General features: G+C 42.1%; 1 protein-coding gene across 5 annotated transcripts in view; it reads left to right on the forward strand.

Moving 5' to 3' along the window:
- The window catches only part of LOC135505290 (AT-rich interactive domain-containing protein 4B-like), a 157,122-nt gene that overhangs the window by 102,876 nt on the left and 36,849 nt on the right, over positions 1–17,397 (forward strand). For all 5 annotated transcript variants that reach the window (XM_064924528.1, XM_064924532.1, XM_064924529.1 and 2 more), the window contains 3 exons: positions 3,765–3,837; positions 8,741–8,835; positions 12,640–12,737. In XM_064924528.1, coding sequence (XP_064780600.1) covers positions 3,765–3,837; positions 8,741–8,835; positions 12,640–12,737 — 266 coding nt within the window. The remainder of the gene's footprint in view (positions 1–3,764; positions 3,838–8,740; positions 8,836–12,639; positions 12,738–17,397) is intronic.

The following is a 17,397-nucleotide window of genomic DNA, read 5'->3' on the forward strand; positions in this document are numbered from 1 at the left end:
AAGCGATTAGAGAGATGTGTCATTTAGTGAGTTTAACACATTAGAGAGATGTTTCCTTTAGTGAGTTTAAGCCATTAGAGAGATGTGTCCTTTAGTGAGTTTAACACATTAGAGAGGTGTGTCATTTAGTGAGTTTAACACATTAGAGAGATGTGTCATTTAGTGAGTTTAACACATTAGAGTGATGTGTCCTTTAGTGAGTTTAAGCCATTAGAGAGATGTGTCCTTTAGTGAGTTTAACACATTAGAGAGATGTGTCCTTTGAGTTTAACACATTAGAGAGATGTGTCCTTTAGTGAGTTTAACACATTAGAGAGATGTGTCCTTTAGTGAGTTTAAGCCATTAGAGAGATGTGTCCTTTAGTGAGTTTAACACATTAGAGAGATGTGTCCTTTAGTGAGTTTAAGCCATTAGAGAGATGTGTCCTTTAGTGAGTTTAACACATTAGAGAGATGTGTCCTTTGAGTTTAACACATTAGAGAGATGTGTCATTTAGTGAGTTTAACACATTAGAGAGATGTGTCCTTTAGTGAGTTTAACACATTAGAGAGATGTGTCCTTTAGTGAGTTTAAGCCATTAGAGAGATTTGTCATTTCGTGAGTTTAACACATTAGAGAGATGTGTCATTTAGTGAGTTTAACACATTAGAGAGATGTGTCATTTAGTGAGTTTAACACATTAGAGAGATGTGTCCTTTGAGTTTAACACATTAGAGAGATGTGTCATTTAGTGAGTTTAACACATTAGAGAGATGTGTCCTTTAGTGAGTTTAAGACATTAGAGAGATGTGTCATTTAGTGAGTTTAACACATTAGAGAGATGTCCTTTAGTGAGTTTAACACATTAGAGAGATGTGTCATTTAGTGAGTTTAACACATTAGAGAGATGTGTCCTTTAGTGAGTTTAAGACATTAGAGAGATGTGTCATTTAGTGAGTTTAAGCGATTAGAGAGATGTGTCATTTAGTGAGTTTAACACATTAGAGAGATGTTTCCTTTAGTGAGTTTAACACATTAGAGAGGTGTGTCATTCAGTGAGTTTAACACATTAGAGAGATGTGTCCTTTAGTGAGTTTAACAGATTAGAGAGATGTGTCCTTTAGTGAGTTTAACACATTAGAGATGTGTCCTTTAGTGAGTTTAACACATTAGAGCGATGTGTCATTTAGTGAGTTTAACACATTAGAGAGATGTGTCCTTTAGTGAGTTTAAGCCATTAGAGAGATGTGTCATTTAGTGAGTTTAACACATTAGAGAGATGTGTCCTTTAGTGAGTTTAACACATTAGAGAGGTGTGTCATTTAGTGAGTTTAAGCCATTAGAGAGATGTGTCATTTAGTGAGTTTAAGCGATTAGAGAGATGTGTCATTTAGTGAGTTTAACACATTAGAGAGATGTTTCCTTTAGTGAGTTTAACACATTAGAGAGATGTGTCATTTAGTGAGTTTAACACATTAGAGAGATGTCCTTTAGTGAGTTTAACACATTAGAGAGATGTGTCATTTAGTGAGTTTAACACATTAGAGAGATGTGTCCTTTAGTGAGTTTAAGACATTAGAGAGATGTGTCATTTAGTGAGTTTAAGCGATTAGAGAGATGTGTCATTTAGTGAGTTTAACACATTAGAGAGATGTTTCCTTTAGTGAGTTTAACACATTAGAGAGGTGTGTCATTTAGTGAGTTTAACACATTAGAGAGATGTGTCCTTTAGTGAGTTTAACACATTAGAGAGATGTGTCCTTTAGTGAGTTTAACACATTAGAGATGTTTCCTTTAGTGAGTTTAACACATTAGAGCGATGTGTCATTTAGTGAGTTTAAGCGATTAGAGAGATGTGTCCTTTAGTGAGTTTAAGCCATTAGAGAGACGTGTCCTTTAGTGAGTTTAACACATTAGAGAGATGTGTCCTTTGAGTTTAAGACATTAGAGAGATGTGTCATTTAGTGAGTTTAACACATTAGAGAGATGTGTCCTTTAGTGAGTTTAAGCCATTAGAGAGATGTGTCATTTAGTGAGTTTAAGCGATTAGAGAGATGTGTCCTTTAGTGAGTTTAACACATTAGAGAGGTGTGTCCTTTAGTGAGTTTAACACATTAGAGAGATGTGTCCTTTAGTGAGTTTAACACATTAGAGAGATGTGTCCTTTAGTGAGTTTAACACATTAGAGAGATGTGTCCTTTAGTGAGTTTAACACATTAGAGAGATGTGTCATTTAGTGAGTTTAACACATTAGAGAGATGTGTCCTTTAGTGAGTTTAACACATTAGAGAGATGTGTCATTTAGTGAGTTTAACACATTAGAGAGATGTGTCCTTTAGTGAGTTTAAGCCATTAGAGAGATGTGTCCTTTAGTGAGTTTAACACATTAGAGAGGTGTGTCATTTAGTGAGTTTAACACATTAGAGAGGTGTGTCATTTAGTGAGTTTAACACATTAGAGAGATGTGTCATTTAGTGAGTTTAACACATTAGAGAGATGTGTCCTTTAGTGAGTTTAAGCCATTAGAGAGATGTGTCCTTTAGTGAGTTTAACACATTAGAGAGATGTGTCCTTTGAGTTTAACACATTAGAGAGATGTGTCCTTTAGTGAGTTTAACACATTAGAGAGATGTGTCCTTTGAGTTTAACACATTAGAGAGATGTGTCCTTTAGTGAGTTTAACACATTAGAGAGATGTGTCCTTTAGTGAGTTTAAGCCATTAGAGAGATGTGTCCTTTAGTGAGTTTAACACATTAGAGAGATGTGTCCTTTAGTGAGTTTAAGCCATTAGAGAGATGTGTCCTTTAGTGAGTTTAACACATTAGAGAGATGTGTCCTTTGAGTTTAACACATTAGAGAGATGTGTCATTTAGTGAATTTAACACATTAGAGAGATGTGTCCTTTAGTGAGTTTAACACATTAGAGAGATGTGTCCTTTAGTGAGTTTAAGCCATTAGAGAGATTTGTCATTTCGTGAGTTTAACACATTAGAGAGATGTGTCATTTAGTGAGTTTAACACATTAGAGAGATGTGTCATTTAGTGAGTTTAACACATTAGAGAGATGTGTCCTTTGAGTTTAACACATTAGAGAGATGTGTCATTTAGTGAGTTTAACACATTAGAGAGATGTGTCCTTTAGTGAGTTTAAGCCATTAGAGAGATGTGTCCTTTAGTGAGTTTAACACATTAGAGAGGTGTGTCATTTAGTGAGTTTAACACATTAGAGAGATGTGTCCTTTAGCGAGTTTAACACATTAGAGAGATGTGTCCTTTAGTGAGTTTAACACATTAGAGAGATGTGTCCTTTAGTGAGTTTAAGCCATTAGAGAGATGTGTCATTTAGTGAGTTTAACACATTAGAGAGATGTGTCCTTTAGTGAGTTTAACACATTAGAGAGATGTGTCATTTAGTGAGTTTAACACATTAGAGAGATGTTTCCTTTAGTGAGTTTAACACGTTAGAGAGATGTGTCCTTTAGTGAGTTTAACACATTAGAGAGATGTGTCCTTTGAGTTTAAGCCATTAGAGAGATGTGTCCTTTGAGTTTAGGCGATAAGTTGGCACAGAAGGGCATAAAATCAGTTTGGACAGTTTACGAGAAAAGGGCTCCACCAAGGTTAAATTCTAGGACCCATTTGTTCCGCACTGTAGATAAATTATATAGAAAGAACTATAAATCGGTCAAATAGTATAAACATTGTCCAGGATAATGACGCATCTTTCTCAGTGGGAGGAGCAAAGCTGAGCTCTTTATTGTTATTTCCTGTTCCTGTGTGCAGGAGGAAGTGGAGCCGTTCCCCGAGGAGAGAGACAACTTCCTGCAGCAGCTGTACAAGTTCATGGAGGACAGAGGTATGCGGTTTATAGAATGAAACATTTCAACCCATTAACTTAATGTACCCACCCTGCACCTGACAGCAGAGGAGGCTGGTTTGAGGAGTGATAGGAAGATGGGCTGGAATGGAATAAATGGAACTGAAGGTCAATCAAATGATAACCGTTCCATCCCAGCCATTACAATGAGCTTGTCCTCCTATAGCTCCCCCCACCAGCCTCCTCTGCCCGACAGTTACTGGATGATTTGATGGAATCTGTATTCTATCAGGAAGACATTGAGGCCATGGTCTCTTTTCCAAATGTGCCCTGTACAATGCAATATAAATAATAACATTTTACACCTAAAACATGATATACAGTACCAGTCAAAGTTCGGACACAGCTACTCATTCCAGGATTTTTCTTTATTTTGACTTTTTTCTACATTGTAGAATAATAGTGAAGACATCAACACTATTAAATAACACAACATGTAGCATATATGGAATCATGTAGTAACCAAACAAGTGTAGAACAAATCAAAATATATTTTATATTTGAGATTCTTCAAAGTAGCCACCCTTTGCATTGATCACAGCTTTGCACACTCTTGGCATTCTCTCAACCAGCTTCATGAGGTAGTTACCTGGAATGCATTTGAATTAACAGGTGTGACTTTTTAAACGTTAATTTGTGGAATTTCTTTGGCTCAAACGCATTAAGAAGGAATCAGTTGTGTTGTGACAAGGTAGGGGGGTGTATACAGAATATAGCCCTATTTGGTAAAATACCAAGTCCATATTATGGCAAGAACAGCTCAAATAAGCAAGGAGAAACGTCAGTCCATCGTTACTTTAAGACATGAAGGTCAGTCAATCCGGAAAATGTCAAGAACTTTGAAAGTTTCTTCAATTGCAGTCGCAAAAACCATCAAGCACTATGATGAAACTGGCTCTCATGAGGACCACCACAGGAATGGAAGACCCACAGTTACCTCTGCAGCAGAGGAGAAGTTCATTAGAGTTACCAGCCTCAGAAATTGCAACCCAAATAAATGCTTCACAGAGTTCAAGTAACAGACACATCTCAACATCAACTGTTCAGAGGAGACTGTGTGAATCATGGTCGAATTGCTGCAACGAAACCACTACTAAAAGACAGCAGTAAGAAGAGATTGCCTGGGCCAAGAAACACAGGGAATATTCTGTCTGATCTCTGCTCTACTACCCCTCTAGAGACTGATGGAAAAGCATTCCAGGTGAAGCTGGTTGAGAGAATGCCAAGAGTGTGCAAAACTGTCATCAAGGCAGAGGGTGGCTACTTTGAAGAATCTCAAATATAATCTTACTTGCGTTCCAAATGGCACCCTATGTCCTATGTAGTGTACTACTTTTGACCAGGACCAATAGGGAGTCCCATAGGTAGTGCACTATTTTTGACCATGACCAATAGGGAATCCCAAAGGTAGTGCACTACTTTTGACCAGGGCCAATAGGGAATCCCATTGGTAGTACACTACTTTTGACCAGGGCCAATAGGGAATCCCATGTTTAAATCAAATCAAATGTATTTATATAGTCCTTTATATAGTCCTTCTTACATCAGCTGATATCTCAAAGTGCTGCACAGAAACCCAGCCTAAAACCCCAAACAGCAAGCAATGCAGGTGTAGAAGCACGGTGGCTAGGACAAACTCCCTAGAAAGGCCAAAACCTAGGAAGAAAGGACAGTAAGGAGTCATCATGCCAGGTTGTCATGATCCTAGGGCTCAGGCATGGTCCTTGGGCTCAGGTCCTCCGAGAGAGAGAAAGAAAGAGAAAATTCGAGAGAGCATACTTAAATTCACACAGGACACCGAATAGGACAGGAGAAGTACTCCAGATATAACAAACTGACCCTAGCTTCCCGACACATAAACTACTGCAACATAAATACTGGAGGCTGAGACAGGTGGGGTCAGGAGACACTGTGGCCCCATCCGGCAGGATATAACCCCACCCACTTTGCCAAAGCACAGCCCCCACACCACTAGAGGGATATCTTCAACCACCAATTTACTACCCTGAGACAAGGCTGATTATAGCCCACGAAGATCTCCCCCACGGCACAAACCCGAGGGGGGTTTGATCACGTCAGAGACTCAAGCCACTCAAGTGACGCACCCCTCCCCTGGACAGGGCCAAACAGGCAGGATATAACCCCACCCACTTTGCCAAAGCACAGCCCCCACACCACTAGAGGGATATCTTCAACCACCAAATTACTACCCTGAGACAAGGCTGATTATAGCCCACGAAGATCTCCCCCACGGCACAAACCCGAGGGGGGTTTGATCACGTCAGAGACTCAAGCCACTCAAGTGATGCACCCCTCCTAGGGACGGCATGGAAGGGCACCAGTAAGCCAGTGACTCAGCCCCTGTAATAGGGTTAGAGATAGAGAATCCCAGTGGAAAGAGGGGAACCGTCCAGGCAGAGATATATGACCCACTAAAGAGATGAGTCTTCAGTAAAGACTTAAAGGTTGAGACCGAGTTTGCGTCTCTGACATGGGTAGGCAGACCGTTCCATAAAAATGGAGCTCTATAGGAGAAAGCCCTGCCTCCAGCTGTTTGCTTAGAAATTCTAGGGACAATTAGGAGGCCTTCTACTTGTGACTGTAGCGTACGTGTAGGTATGTACGGCAGGACCAAATCAGAGAGATAGGTAGGAGCAAGCCCATGCAATGCTTTGTAGGTTAGCAGTAAAACCTTGAAATCAGCCCTTGCCTTAACAGGAAGCCAGTGTAGGGAGGCTAGCACTGGAGTAATACGATCATGTTTTGGTTTTAGTCAGGATTCTAGCAGCCGTATTTAGCACTAACTGAAGTTTATTTAGTGCTTTTCCGGGTAGCCGGAAAGTAGAGCATTGCAGTCGTCTAACCAAGAAGTGACAAAAGCATGGATTAATTTTTCTGCATCATTTTTGGACAGAAAGTTTCTGATTTTTGCAATGTTACGTAGATGGAAAAAAGCTGTCCTTGAAACAGTCTTGAAATGTTCGTCAAAAGAGAGATCAGGGTCCAGAGTAACGCCGAGGTCCTTCACAGTTTTATTTGAGACGACTGTACAACCATTAAGATTAATTGTCAGATTCAACAGAGTATCTCTTTGTTTCTTGGGACCTAGAACAAGCCTCTCTGTTTTGTCCGAGTTTAAAAGTAGAACGTTTGCAGCCATTCACTCCCTTATGCCTGAAACACAGGCTTCCCGGGAGGGTAATTTTGGGGATTCACCGTGTGTCATTGAAATGTACAGCTGTGTGTCATCCACATAGCAGTGAAAGTTAACATTACGTTTTCGAATGACATCCCCAAGAGGTAAAATATAAAGTGAAAACAATAGTGGTCCTAAATCGGAACCTTGAGGAACACTGAAATTTAAAGAGGTCTAAAGAGGTCTTTCTACTGACTCTGAAAAACACCAAAAGAAAGATGCCCAGGGTCCCTGCTCACCTGCGTGAACGTGACTTAGGCATGCTGCAAGGAGGGCTGCAGATGTGGCCAGTGCAATAATTTGCAATGTCCGTACTGTGTGATGCCGAAGATGCTACAGGGAGACAGGACGGACAGCTAGACCACGCGTAACAACACCTGCACAGGATCGGTACATCTGAACAACACACCTGTGGGACAGGTACAGGATGTAACAACACCTGCACAGGATCGATACATCTGAACAACACACCTGTGGGACAGGTACAGGATGTAACAACACCTGCACAGGATCGATACATCTGAACAACACACCTGCGGGACAGGTACAGGATGTAACAACACCTGCACAGGATCGATACATCTGAACAACACACCTGTGGGACAGGTACAGGATGCAACAACAACTGCCCGAGTTACACCAGGAACGCACAATCCCTCCATCAGTGCTCAGACTGTCCGCAATAGGCTGAGAGAGGCTGGACTGAGGGCTCGTAGGCCTGTTGTAAGGCAGGTCCTCACCAGACATCACCGGCAACGTCGCCTCTGTACACAAACCCACCGTCGCTGGACCAGAAAGGAATGGCAAAAAGTGCTCTTCACTGACGATTGGTGGTTTTGTCTCACCAGGGGTGCTGGTCTGATTCGTGTTTACAGTCGAAGGAATGAGCGTTACACCGAGGCCTGTACTCTGGAACGGGATCGATCTGTTCCATCAAGGTCTAGGGCGGTGTGTCACAGCATCGTCGGACTGAGCTTGTTGTCATTGCGGGCAATCTCAACGCTGTGCGTTACAGGGAAGACATTCTCCTCCCTCATGTGGTACCCTTCCTGCAGGCTCATCCTGACATGACCCTCCGGCATGACAATGTCACCAGCCATACTGCTTGTTCTGTGCGTGATTTCCTGCAAGACAGGAATGTCAGTGTTCTGCCATGGCCAGCAAAGAGCCCGGATCTCAATTCCATTGAGCACGTCTGGGCCCTGTTGGATCGGAGGGTGAGGGCTAGGGCCATTCCCCCCAGAAATGTCCCGGAACGTGCAGGTGCCTTGGTGGAAGAGTGGGGTAACATCTCACAGCAAGAACTGACAAATCTGGTGCAGTCCATGAGGAGGAGATGCACTGCAGTACTTAATGCAGCTGGTGGCCACACCACTGATACTTTTGATTTTGACCCCCCTTTGTTCAGTGACACATTATTCAATTTCTGGTAGTCACATGTCTGTGGAACTTGTTCAGTTTATGTCTCAGTTGTTGAATCTTGTTATGTTCATACAAATATTTACACATGTTAATTAAGTTTGCTGAAAATAAACACAGTTGACAGAGAGAGGATGTTTCTTTTTTTGCTGAGTTTATAAACAATAAAGTAATGGGAAGCACAAATACAATGTGCACAATACATCTGAAATAATCTATACTTGTCTTTCAGGGACTAAGCGTTAGGTTGTGTTTATCCTCCTGTAGGAACCCCCATCAACAAGAAGCCCGTGCTGGGCTACAGGAACTTGGACCTCTTTAAGCTCTACAGACTGGTGCACCAACTGGGAGGCTTCCATGATGTGAGTACCACACATTTATCACGACGTTCATTGGTGTTCCACATCTTAACCCTCACTTCTAATTGGACCCTGTGATGTATTGTTGTGCTGTAGTTCCCTGTGATGTATTGATGTGATGTATTGTTGTGATGTAGTTCCCTGTGATGTATTGATGTGATGTAGTTCCCTGTGATGTATTGATGTGATGTAGTTCCCTGTGATGTATTGATGTGATGTAGTTCCCTGTGATGTATTGTTGTGCTGTAGTTCCCTGTGATGTATTGTTGTGCTGTAGTTCCCTGTGATGTATTGATGTGATGTATTGTTGTGATGTAGTTCCCTGTGATGTAGCTCCCTGTGATGTATTGTTGTGCTGTAGTTCCCTGTGATGTAGTTCCCTGTGATGTATTGATGTGCTGTAGTTCCCTGTGCTGTAGTTCCCTGTGATGTATTGAATTGATGTAGTTCCCTGTGATGTATTGTTGTGATGTAGTTCCCTGTGATGTATTGTTGTGCTGTAGTTCCCTGTGATGTAGTTCCATGTGATGTATTGTTGTGATGTAGTTCCCTGTGATGTAGTTCCCTGTGATGTATTGATGTGATGTAGTTCCCTGTGATGTATTGTTGTGCTGTAGTTCCCTGTGATGTAGTTCCCTGTGATGTATTGATGTGATGTAGTTCCCTGTGATGTATTGATGTGCTGTAGTTCCCTGTGATGTACTGATGTGATGTAGTTCCCTGTGATGTATTGTTTTGATGTAGTTCCCTGTGATGTATTGTTGTGCTGTAGTTCCCTGCGATGTATTGATGTGCTGTAGTTCCCTGTGATGTAGTTCCCTGTGATGTATTGATGTGATGTATTGATGTGATGTATTGTTGTGCTGTAGTTCCCTGTGATGTATTGATGTGATGCAGTTCCCTGTGATGTATTGATGTGATGTAGTTCCCTGTGATGTATTGATGTGATGTAGTTCCCTGTGATGTATTGTTGTGCTGTAGTTCCCTGTGATGTATTGTTGTGCTGTAGTTCCCTGTGATGTATTGATGTGATGTATTGTTGTGATGTAGTTCCCTGTGATGTAGCTCCCTGTGATGTATTGTTGTGCTGTAGTTCCCTGTGCTGTAGTTCCCTGTGATGTATTGATGTGATGTAGTTCCCTGTGATGTATTGTTGTGATGTAGTTCCCTGTGATGTATTGTTGTGCTGTAGTTCCCTGTGATGTAGTTCCATGTGATGTATTGTTGTGATGTAGTTCCCTGTGATGTAGTTCCCTGTGATGTATTGATGTGATGTAGTTCCCTGTGATGTATTGTTGTGCTGTAGTTCCCTGTGATGTAGTTCCCTGTGATGTATTGATGTGATGTAGTTCCCTGTGATGTATTGATGTGCTGTAGTTCCCTGTGATGTACTGATGTGATGTAGTTCCCTGTGATGTATTGTTTTGATGTAGTTCCCTGTGATGTATTGTTGTGCTGTAGTTCCCTGCGATGTATTGATGTGCTGTAGTTCCCTGTGATGTAGTTCCCTGTGATGTATTGATGTGATGTATTGATGTGATGTATTGTTGTGCTGTAGTTCCCTGTGATGTATTGTTGTGATGTAGTTCCCTGTGATGTATTGTTGTGCTGTAGTTCCCTGCGATGTAGTTCCCTGTGATGTAGTTCCCTGTGATGTATTGTTGTGCTGTAGTTCCCTGTGATGTATTGTTGTGATGTAGTTCCTTGTGATGTATTGATGTGCTGTAGTTCCCTGTGATGTATTGATGTGCTGTAGTTCTATGTGATGTATTGTTGTGCTGTAGTTCCCTGTGATGTATTGTTGTGCTGTAGTTCCCTGTGATGTATTGATGTGCTGTAGTTCCCTGTGATGTATTGTTGTGCTGTAGTTCCCTGTGATGTATTGATGTGCTGTAGTTCCCTGTGATGTATTGATGTGCTGTAGTTCTATGTGATGTATTGTTGTGCTGTAGTTCCCTGTGATGTATTGTTGTGCTGTAGTTCCCTGTGATGTATTGATGTGCTGTAGTTCCCTGTGATGTATTGTTGTGCTGTTGTTCCCTGTGATGTATTGATGTGATATATTGTTGTGATGTATTGATGTGATGTAGTTCCCTGTGATGTATTGATGTGATGTTGTTCCCTGTGATGTATTGATGTGATGTATTGTTGTGATGTATTGATGTGATGTAGTTCCCTGTGATGTATTGATGTGCTGTAGTTCCCTGTGATGTAGTTCCCTGTGATGTATTGTTGTGATGTAGTTCCCTGTGATGTATTGATGTGATGTAGTTCCCTGTGATGTATTGATGTGATGTAGTTCCCTGTGATGTATTGATGTGATGTAGTTCCCTGTGATGTATTGATGTGATGTAGTTCCCTGTGATGTATTGTTGTGCTGTAGTTCCCTGTGATGTATTGTTGTGATGTAGTTCCCTGTAATGTATTGATGTGATGCAGTTCCCTGTGATGTATTGTTGTGCTGTAGTTCCCTGTGATGTATTGATGTGATGTAGTTCCCTGTGATGTATTGTTGTGCTGTAGTTCCCTGCGATGTAGTTCCCTGTGATGTAGTTCCCTGTGATGTAGTTCCCTGTGATGTATTGATGTGCTGTAGTTCCCTATGATGTATTGATGTGATGTAGTTCCCTGTGATGTATTGATGTGATGTAGTTCCCTGTGATGTATTGATGTGCTGTAGTTCCCTGTGATGTAGTTCCCTGTGATGTAGTTCCCTGTGATGTATTGTTGTGATGTAGTTCCCGGTGATGTATTGATGTGATGTTGTTCCCTGTGATGTATTGTTGTGCTGTAGTTCCCTGTGATGTATTGTTGTGCTGTAGTTCCCTGTGATGTATTGTTGTGCTGTAGTTCCCTGTGATGTATTGATGTGATGTATTGATGTGATGTATTGTTGTGCTGTAGTTCCCTGTGATGTATTGTTGTGATGTAGTTCCCTGTGATGTATTGATGTGCTGTAGTTCCCTGTGATGTATTGATGTGCTGTAGTTCCCTGTGATGTATTGTTGTGCTGTAGTTCCCTGTGATGTATTGATGTGCTGTAGTTCCCTGTGATGTATTGATGTGATGTATTGTTGTGATGTAGTTCCCTGTGATGTATTGATGTGATGTAGTTCCCTGTGATGTATTGTTGTGCTGTAGCTCCCTGTGATGTATTGTTGTGCTGTAGTTCCCTGTGATGTATTGTTGTGCTGTAGTTCCCTGTGATGTATTGATGTGATGTAGTTCCCTGTGATGTATTGTTGTGCTGTAGTTCCCTGTGATGTATTGATGTGCTGTAGTTCCCTGTGATGTATTGATGTGATGTATTGTTGTGATGTAGTTCCCTGTGATGTATTGATGTGATGTAGTTCCCTGTGATGTATTGTTGTGCTGTAGTTCCCTGTGATGTATTGTTGTGCTGTAGTTCCCTGTGATGTATTGTTGTGCTGTAGTTCCCTGTGATGTATTGTTGTGCTGTAGTTCCCTGTGATGTATTGTTGTGATGTAGTTCCCTGTGATGCATTGTTGTGCTGTAGTTCCCTGTGATATATTGATGTGCTGCAGTTCCATTTAGATTTCACCAGCCTTTGTTTTTAGTTCATCTTCTCGTCAGACACATTGTCTTTCTCTCTGACAAACATGTATCTCTTGTTCCCTGTTTCACTCTGTGTCCTGTCCTCTGTGCCCTGTCCTCTGTGCCCTGTCCTCTGTGTCCTGTCCCCTCTGTGTCCTGTCCCCTCTGTGTCCTGTCCCCTCTGTGTCCTGTCCCCTCTGTGTCCTGTCCTCTCTGTCCTCTGTCCCCTCTGTCCTCTCATGTCTGAGCAGATTGAGAGTGGATCCGTATGGAAGACTGTCTACCAGGCTCTGGGAATCCCTGTCCTCAACTCTGCCGCCGGCTACAACGTCAAATGTGCTTACCGCAAGTACGTAGTGAGAGCCTACTGTTTACCACTGATACCCTACATTTTAGTGGGACCCCTCTTTAGTCGCTGTGGTGATATTGATACAACCAGGCTGTGTCTGGTGTGGTATGCTCAGGTACCTGTATTGTTGTTATGGTGAGGTAATCCCCCTCAGGTACCTGTATTGTTGTTATGGTGTGGTAATCCTCAGGTACCTGTATTGTTGTTATGGTGAGGTAATCCTCAGGTACCAGTATTGTTGTTATGGTGTGGTAATCCCCCTCAGGTACCTGTAATGTTGTTATGGTGTGGTAATCCTCAGGTACCTGTATTGTTGTTATGGTGAGGTAATCCTCAGGTACCTGTATTGTTGTTATGGTGTGGTAATCCCCCTCAGGTACCTGTATTGTTGTTATGGTGAGGTAATCCTCAGGTACCTGTATTGTTGTTATGGTGTGGTAATCCTCAGGTACCTGTATTGTTGTTACGGCGTGGTAATCCCCCTCAGGTACCTGTATTGTTGTTATGGTGTGGTAATCCTCAGGTACCTGTATTGTTGTTATGGTGAGGTAATCCTCAGGTACCTGTATTGTTGTTATGGTGTGGTAATCCTCAGGTACCTGTATTGTTGTTATGGTGTGGTAATCCTCCTCAGGTACCTGTATTGTTGTTATGGTGTTGTAATCCTCAGGTACCTGTATTGTTGTTATGGTGTGGTAATCCCCCTCAGGTACCTGTATTGTTGTTATGGTGTGGTAATCCCCCTCAGGTACCTGTATTGTTGTTATGGTGTGGTAATCCCCCTCAGGTACCTGTATTGTTGTTATGGTGAGGTAATCCTCAGGTACCTGTATTGTTGTTATGGTGTGGTAATCCCCCTCAGGTACCTGTATTGTTGTTATGGTGTGGTAATCCTCAGGTACCTGTATTGTTGTTATGGTGAGGTAATCCCCCTCAGGTACCTGTATTGTTGTTATGGTGTGGTAATCCCCCTCAGGTACCTGTATTGTTGTTATGGTGTGGTAATCCTCAGGTACCTGTATTGTTGTTATGGTGTGGTAATCCCCCTCAGGTACCTGTATTGTTGTTATGGTGAGGTAATCCTCAGGTACCTGTATTGTTGTTATGGTGTGGTAATCCCCCTCAGGTACCTGTATTGTTGTTATGGTGTGGTAATCCTCAGGTACCTGTATTGTTGTTATGGTGAGGTAATCCCCCTCAGGTACCTGTATTGTTGTTATGGTGTGGTAATCCTCAGGTACCTGTATTGTTGTTATGGTGTGGTAATTCCCCTCAGGTACCTGTATTGCTGTTATGGTGAGGTAATCCTCAGGTACCTGTATTGTTGTTATGGTGTGGTAATCCCCCTCAGATACCTGTATTGTTGTTATGGTGTGGTAATCCTCAGGTACCTGTATTGTTGTTATGGTGTGGTAATCCTCAGGTACCTGTATTGTTGTTATGGTGTGGTAATCCCCCTCAGGTACCTGTATTGTTGTTATGGTGTGGTAATCCTCAGGTACCTGTATTGTTGTTATGGTGTGGTAATCCCCCTCAGGTACCTGTATTGTTGTTATGGTGTGGTAATTCCCCTCAGGTACCTGTATTGTTGTTATGGTGAGGTAATCCTCAGGTACCTGTATTGTTGTTATGGTGTGGTAATCCTCAGGTACCTGTATTGTTGTTATGGTGTGGTAATCCTCCTCAGGTACCTGTATTGTTGTTATGGTGTGGTAATCCTCAGGTACCTGTATTGTTGTTATGGTGTGGTAATCCCCCTCAGGTACCTGTATTGTTGTTATTGTGTGGTAATCCCCCTCAGGTACCTGTATTGTTGTTATGGTGTGGTAATCCCCCTCAGGTACCTGTATTGTTGTTATGGTGAGGTAATCCTCAGGTACCTGTATTGTTGTTATGGTGAGGTAATCCCTCTCAGGTACCTGTATTGTTGTTATGGTGTGGTATCCTCAGGTACCTATATTGTTGTTATGGTGAGGTAATCCTCTCAGGTACCTGTATTGTTGTTATGGTGTGGTAATCCCCCTCATGTACCTGTATTGTTGTTATGGTGTGGTAATCCCCCTCAGGTACCTGTATTGTTGTTATGGTGTGGTAATCCCCCTCAGGTACCTGTATTGTTGTTATGGTGTGGTAATCCCCCTCAGGTACCTGTATTGTTGTTATGGTGTGGTAATCCCCCTCAGGTACCTGTATTGTTGTTATGGTGTGGTAATCCTCAGGTACCTGTATTGTTGTTATGGTGTGGTAATCCTCCTCAGGTACCTGTATTGTTGTTATGGTGTGGTAATCCCCTCAGGTACCTGTATTGTTGTTATGGTGTGGTAATCCTCAGGTACCTGTATTGTTGTTATGGTGAGGTAATCCTCAGGTACCTGTATTGTTGTTATGGTGTGGTAATCCCCCTCAGGTACCTGTATTGTTGTTATGGTGTGGTAATCCTCAGGTACCTGTATTGTTGTTATGGTGTGGTAATCCTCAGGTACCTGTATTGTTGTTATGGTGTGGTAATCCTCCTCAGGTACCTGTATTGTTGTTATGGTGTGGTAATCCTCAGGTACCTGTATTGTTATGGTGCGGTAATCCTCAGGTACCTGTATTGTTGTTATGGTGTGGTAATCCTCAGGTACCTGTATTGTTGTTATGGTGTGGTAATCCTCCTCAGGTACCTGTATTGTTGTTATGGTGAGGTAATCCTCAGGTACCTGTATTGTTGTTATGGTGTGGTAATCCTCCTCAGGTACCTGTATTGTTGTTATTGTGTGGTAATTCCCCTCAGGTACCTGTATTGTTGTTATGGTGTGGTAATCCTCAGGTACCTGTATTGTTGTTATGGTGCGGTAATCCTCAGGTACCTGTATTGTTGTTATGGTGTGGTAATCCTCAGGCACCTGTATTGTTGTTATGGTGAGGTAATCCCCCTCAGGTACCTGTATTGTTGTTATGGTGTGGTAATCCTCAGGTACCTGTTTTGTTGTTATGGTGTGGTAATCCTCCTCAGGTACCTGTATTGTTGTTATTGTGTGGTAATTCCCCTCAGGTACCTGTATTGTTGTTATGGTGTGGTAATCCTCAGGTACCTGTATTGTTGTTATGGTGTGGTAATCCTCAGGTACCTGTATTGTTGTTATGGTGAGGTAATCCTCAGGTACCTGTATTGTTGTTATGTTGAGGTAATCCTCAGGTACCTGTATTGTTGTTATGGTGTGGTAATCCTCAGGTACCTGTATTGTTGTTATGGTGTGGTAATCCTCAGGTACCTGTATTGTTGTTATGGTGTGGTAATCCTACTCATGTACCTGTATTGTTGTTATGGTGTGGTAATCCTCAGGTACCTGTATTGTTGTTATGGTGTGGTAATCCCCCTCAGGTACCTGTATTGTTGTTATTGTGTGGTAATCCCCCTCAGGTACCTGTATTGTTGTTATGGTGTGGTAATCCCCCTCAGGTACCTGTATTGTTGTTATGGTGAGGTAATCCTCAGGTACCTGTATTGTTGTTATGGTGAGGTAATCCCTCTCAGGTACCTGTATTGTTGTTATGGTGTGGTATCCTCAGGTACCTATATTGTTGTTATGGTGAGGTAATCCCTCTCAGGTACCTGTATTGTTGTTATGGTGTGGTAATCCCCCTCATGTACCTGTATTGTTGTTATGGTGTGGTAATCCCCCTCAGGTACCTGTATTGTTGTTATGGTGTGGTAATCCCCCTCAGGTACCTGTATTGTTGTTATGGTGTGGTAATCCCCCTCAGGTACCTGTATTGTTGTTATGGTGTGGTAATCCCCCTCAGGTACCTGTATTGTTGTTATGGTGTGGTAATCCTCAGGTACCTGTATTGTTGTTATGGTGTGGTAATCCTCCTCAGGTACCTGTATTGTTGTTATGGTGTGGTAATCCCCCTCAGGTACCTGTATTGTTGTTATGGTGTGGTAATCCTCAGGTACCTGTATTGTTGTTATGGTGAGGTAATCCTCAGGTACCTGTATTGTTGTTATGGTGTGGTAATCCCCCTCAGGTACCTGTATTGTTGTTATGGTGTGGTAATCCTCAGGTACCTGTATTGTTGTTATGGTGTGGTAATCCTCAGGTACCTGTATTGTTGTTATGGTGTGGTAATCCTCCTCAGGTACCTGTATTGTTGTTATGGTGTGGTAATCCTCAGGTACCTGTATTGTTGTTATGGTGCGGTAATCCTCAGGTACCTGTATTGTTGTTATGGTGTGGTAATCCTCAGGTACCTGTATTGTTGTTATGGTGTGGTAATCCTCCTCAGGTACCTGTATTGTTGTTATGGTGAGGTAATCCTCAGGTACCTGTATTGTTGTTATGGTGTGGTAATCCTCCTCAGGTACCTGTATTGTTGTTATTGTGTGGTAATTCCCCTCAGGTACCTGTATTGTTGTTATGGTGTGGTAATCCTCAGGTACCTGTATTGTTGTTATGGTGCGGTAATCCTCAGGTACCTGTATTGTTGTTATGGTGTGGTAATCCTCAGGCACCTGTATTGTTGTTATGGTGAGGTAATCCCCCTCAGGTACCTGTATTGTTGTTATGGTGTGGTAATCCTCAGGTACCTGTTTTGTTGTTATGGTGTGGTAATCCTCCTCAGGTACCTGTATTGTTGTTATTGTGTAATTCCCCTCAGGTACCTGTATTGTTGT

The sequence above is a fragment of the Oncorhynchus masou genome, chromosome 18, assembly GCF_036934945.1.
Source record: "Oncorhynchus masou masou isolate Uvic2021 chromosome 18, UVic_Omas_1.1, whole genome shotgun sequence".
NCBI classification, from domain to species: Eukaryota; Metazoa; Chordata; class Actinopteri; order Salmoniformes; family Salmonidae; genus Oncorhynchus; species Oncorhynchus masou.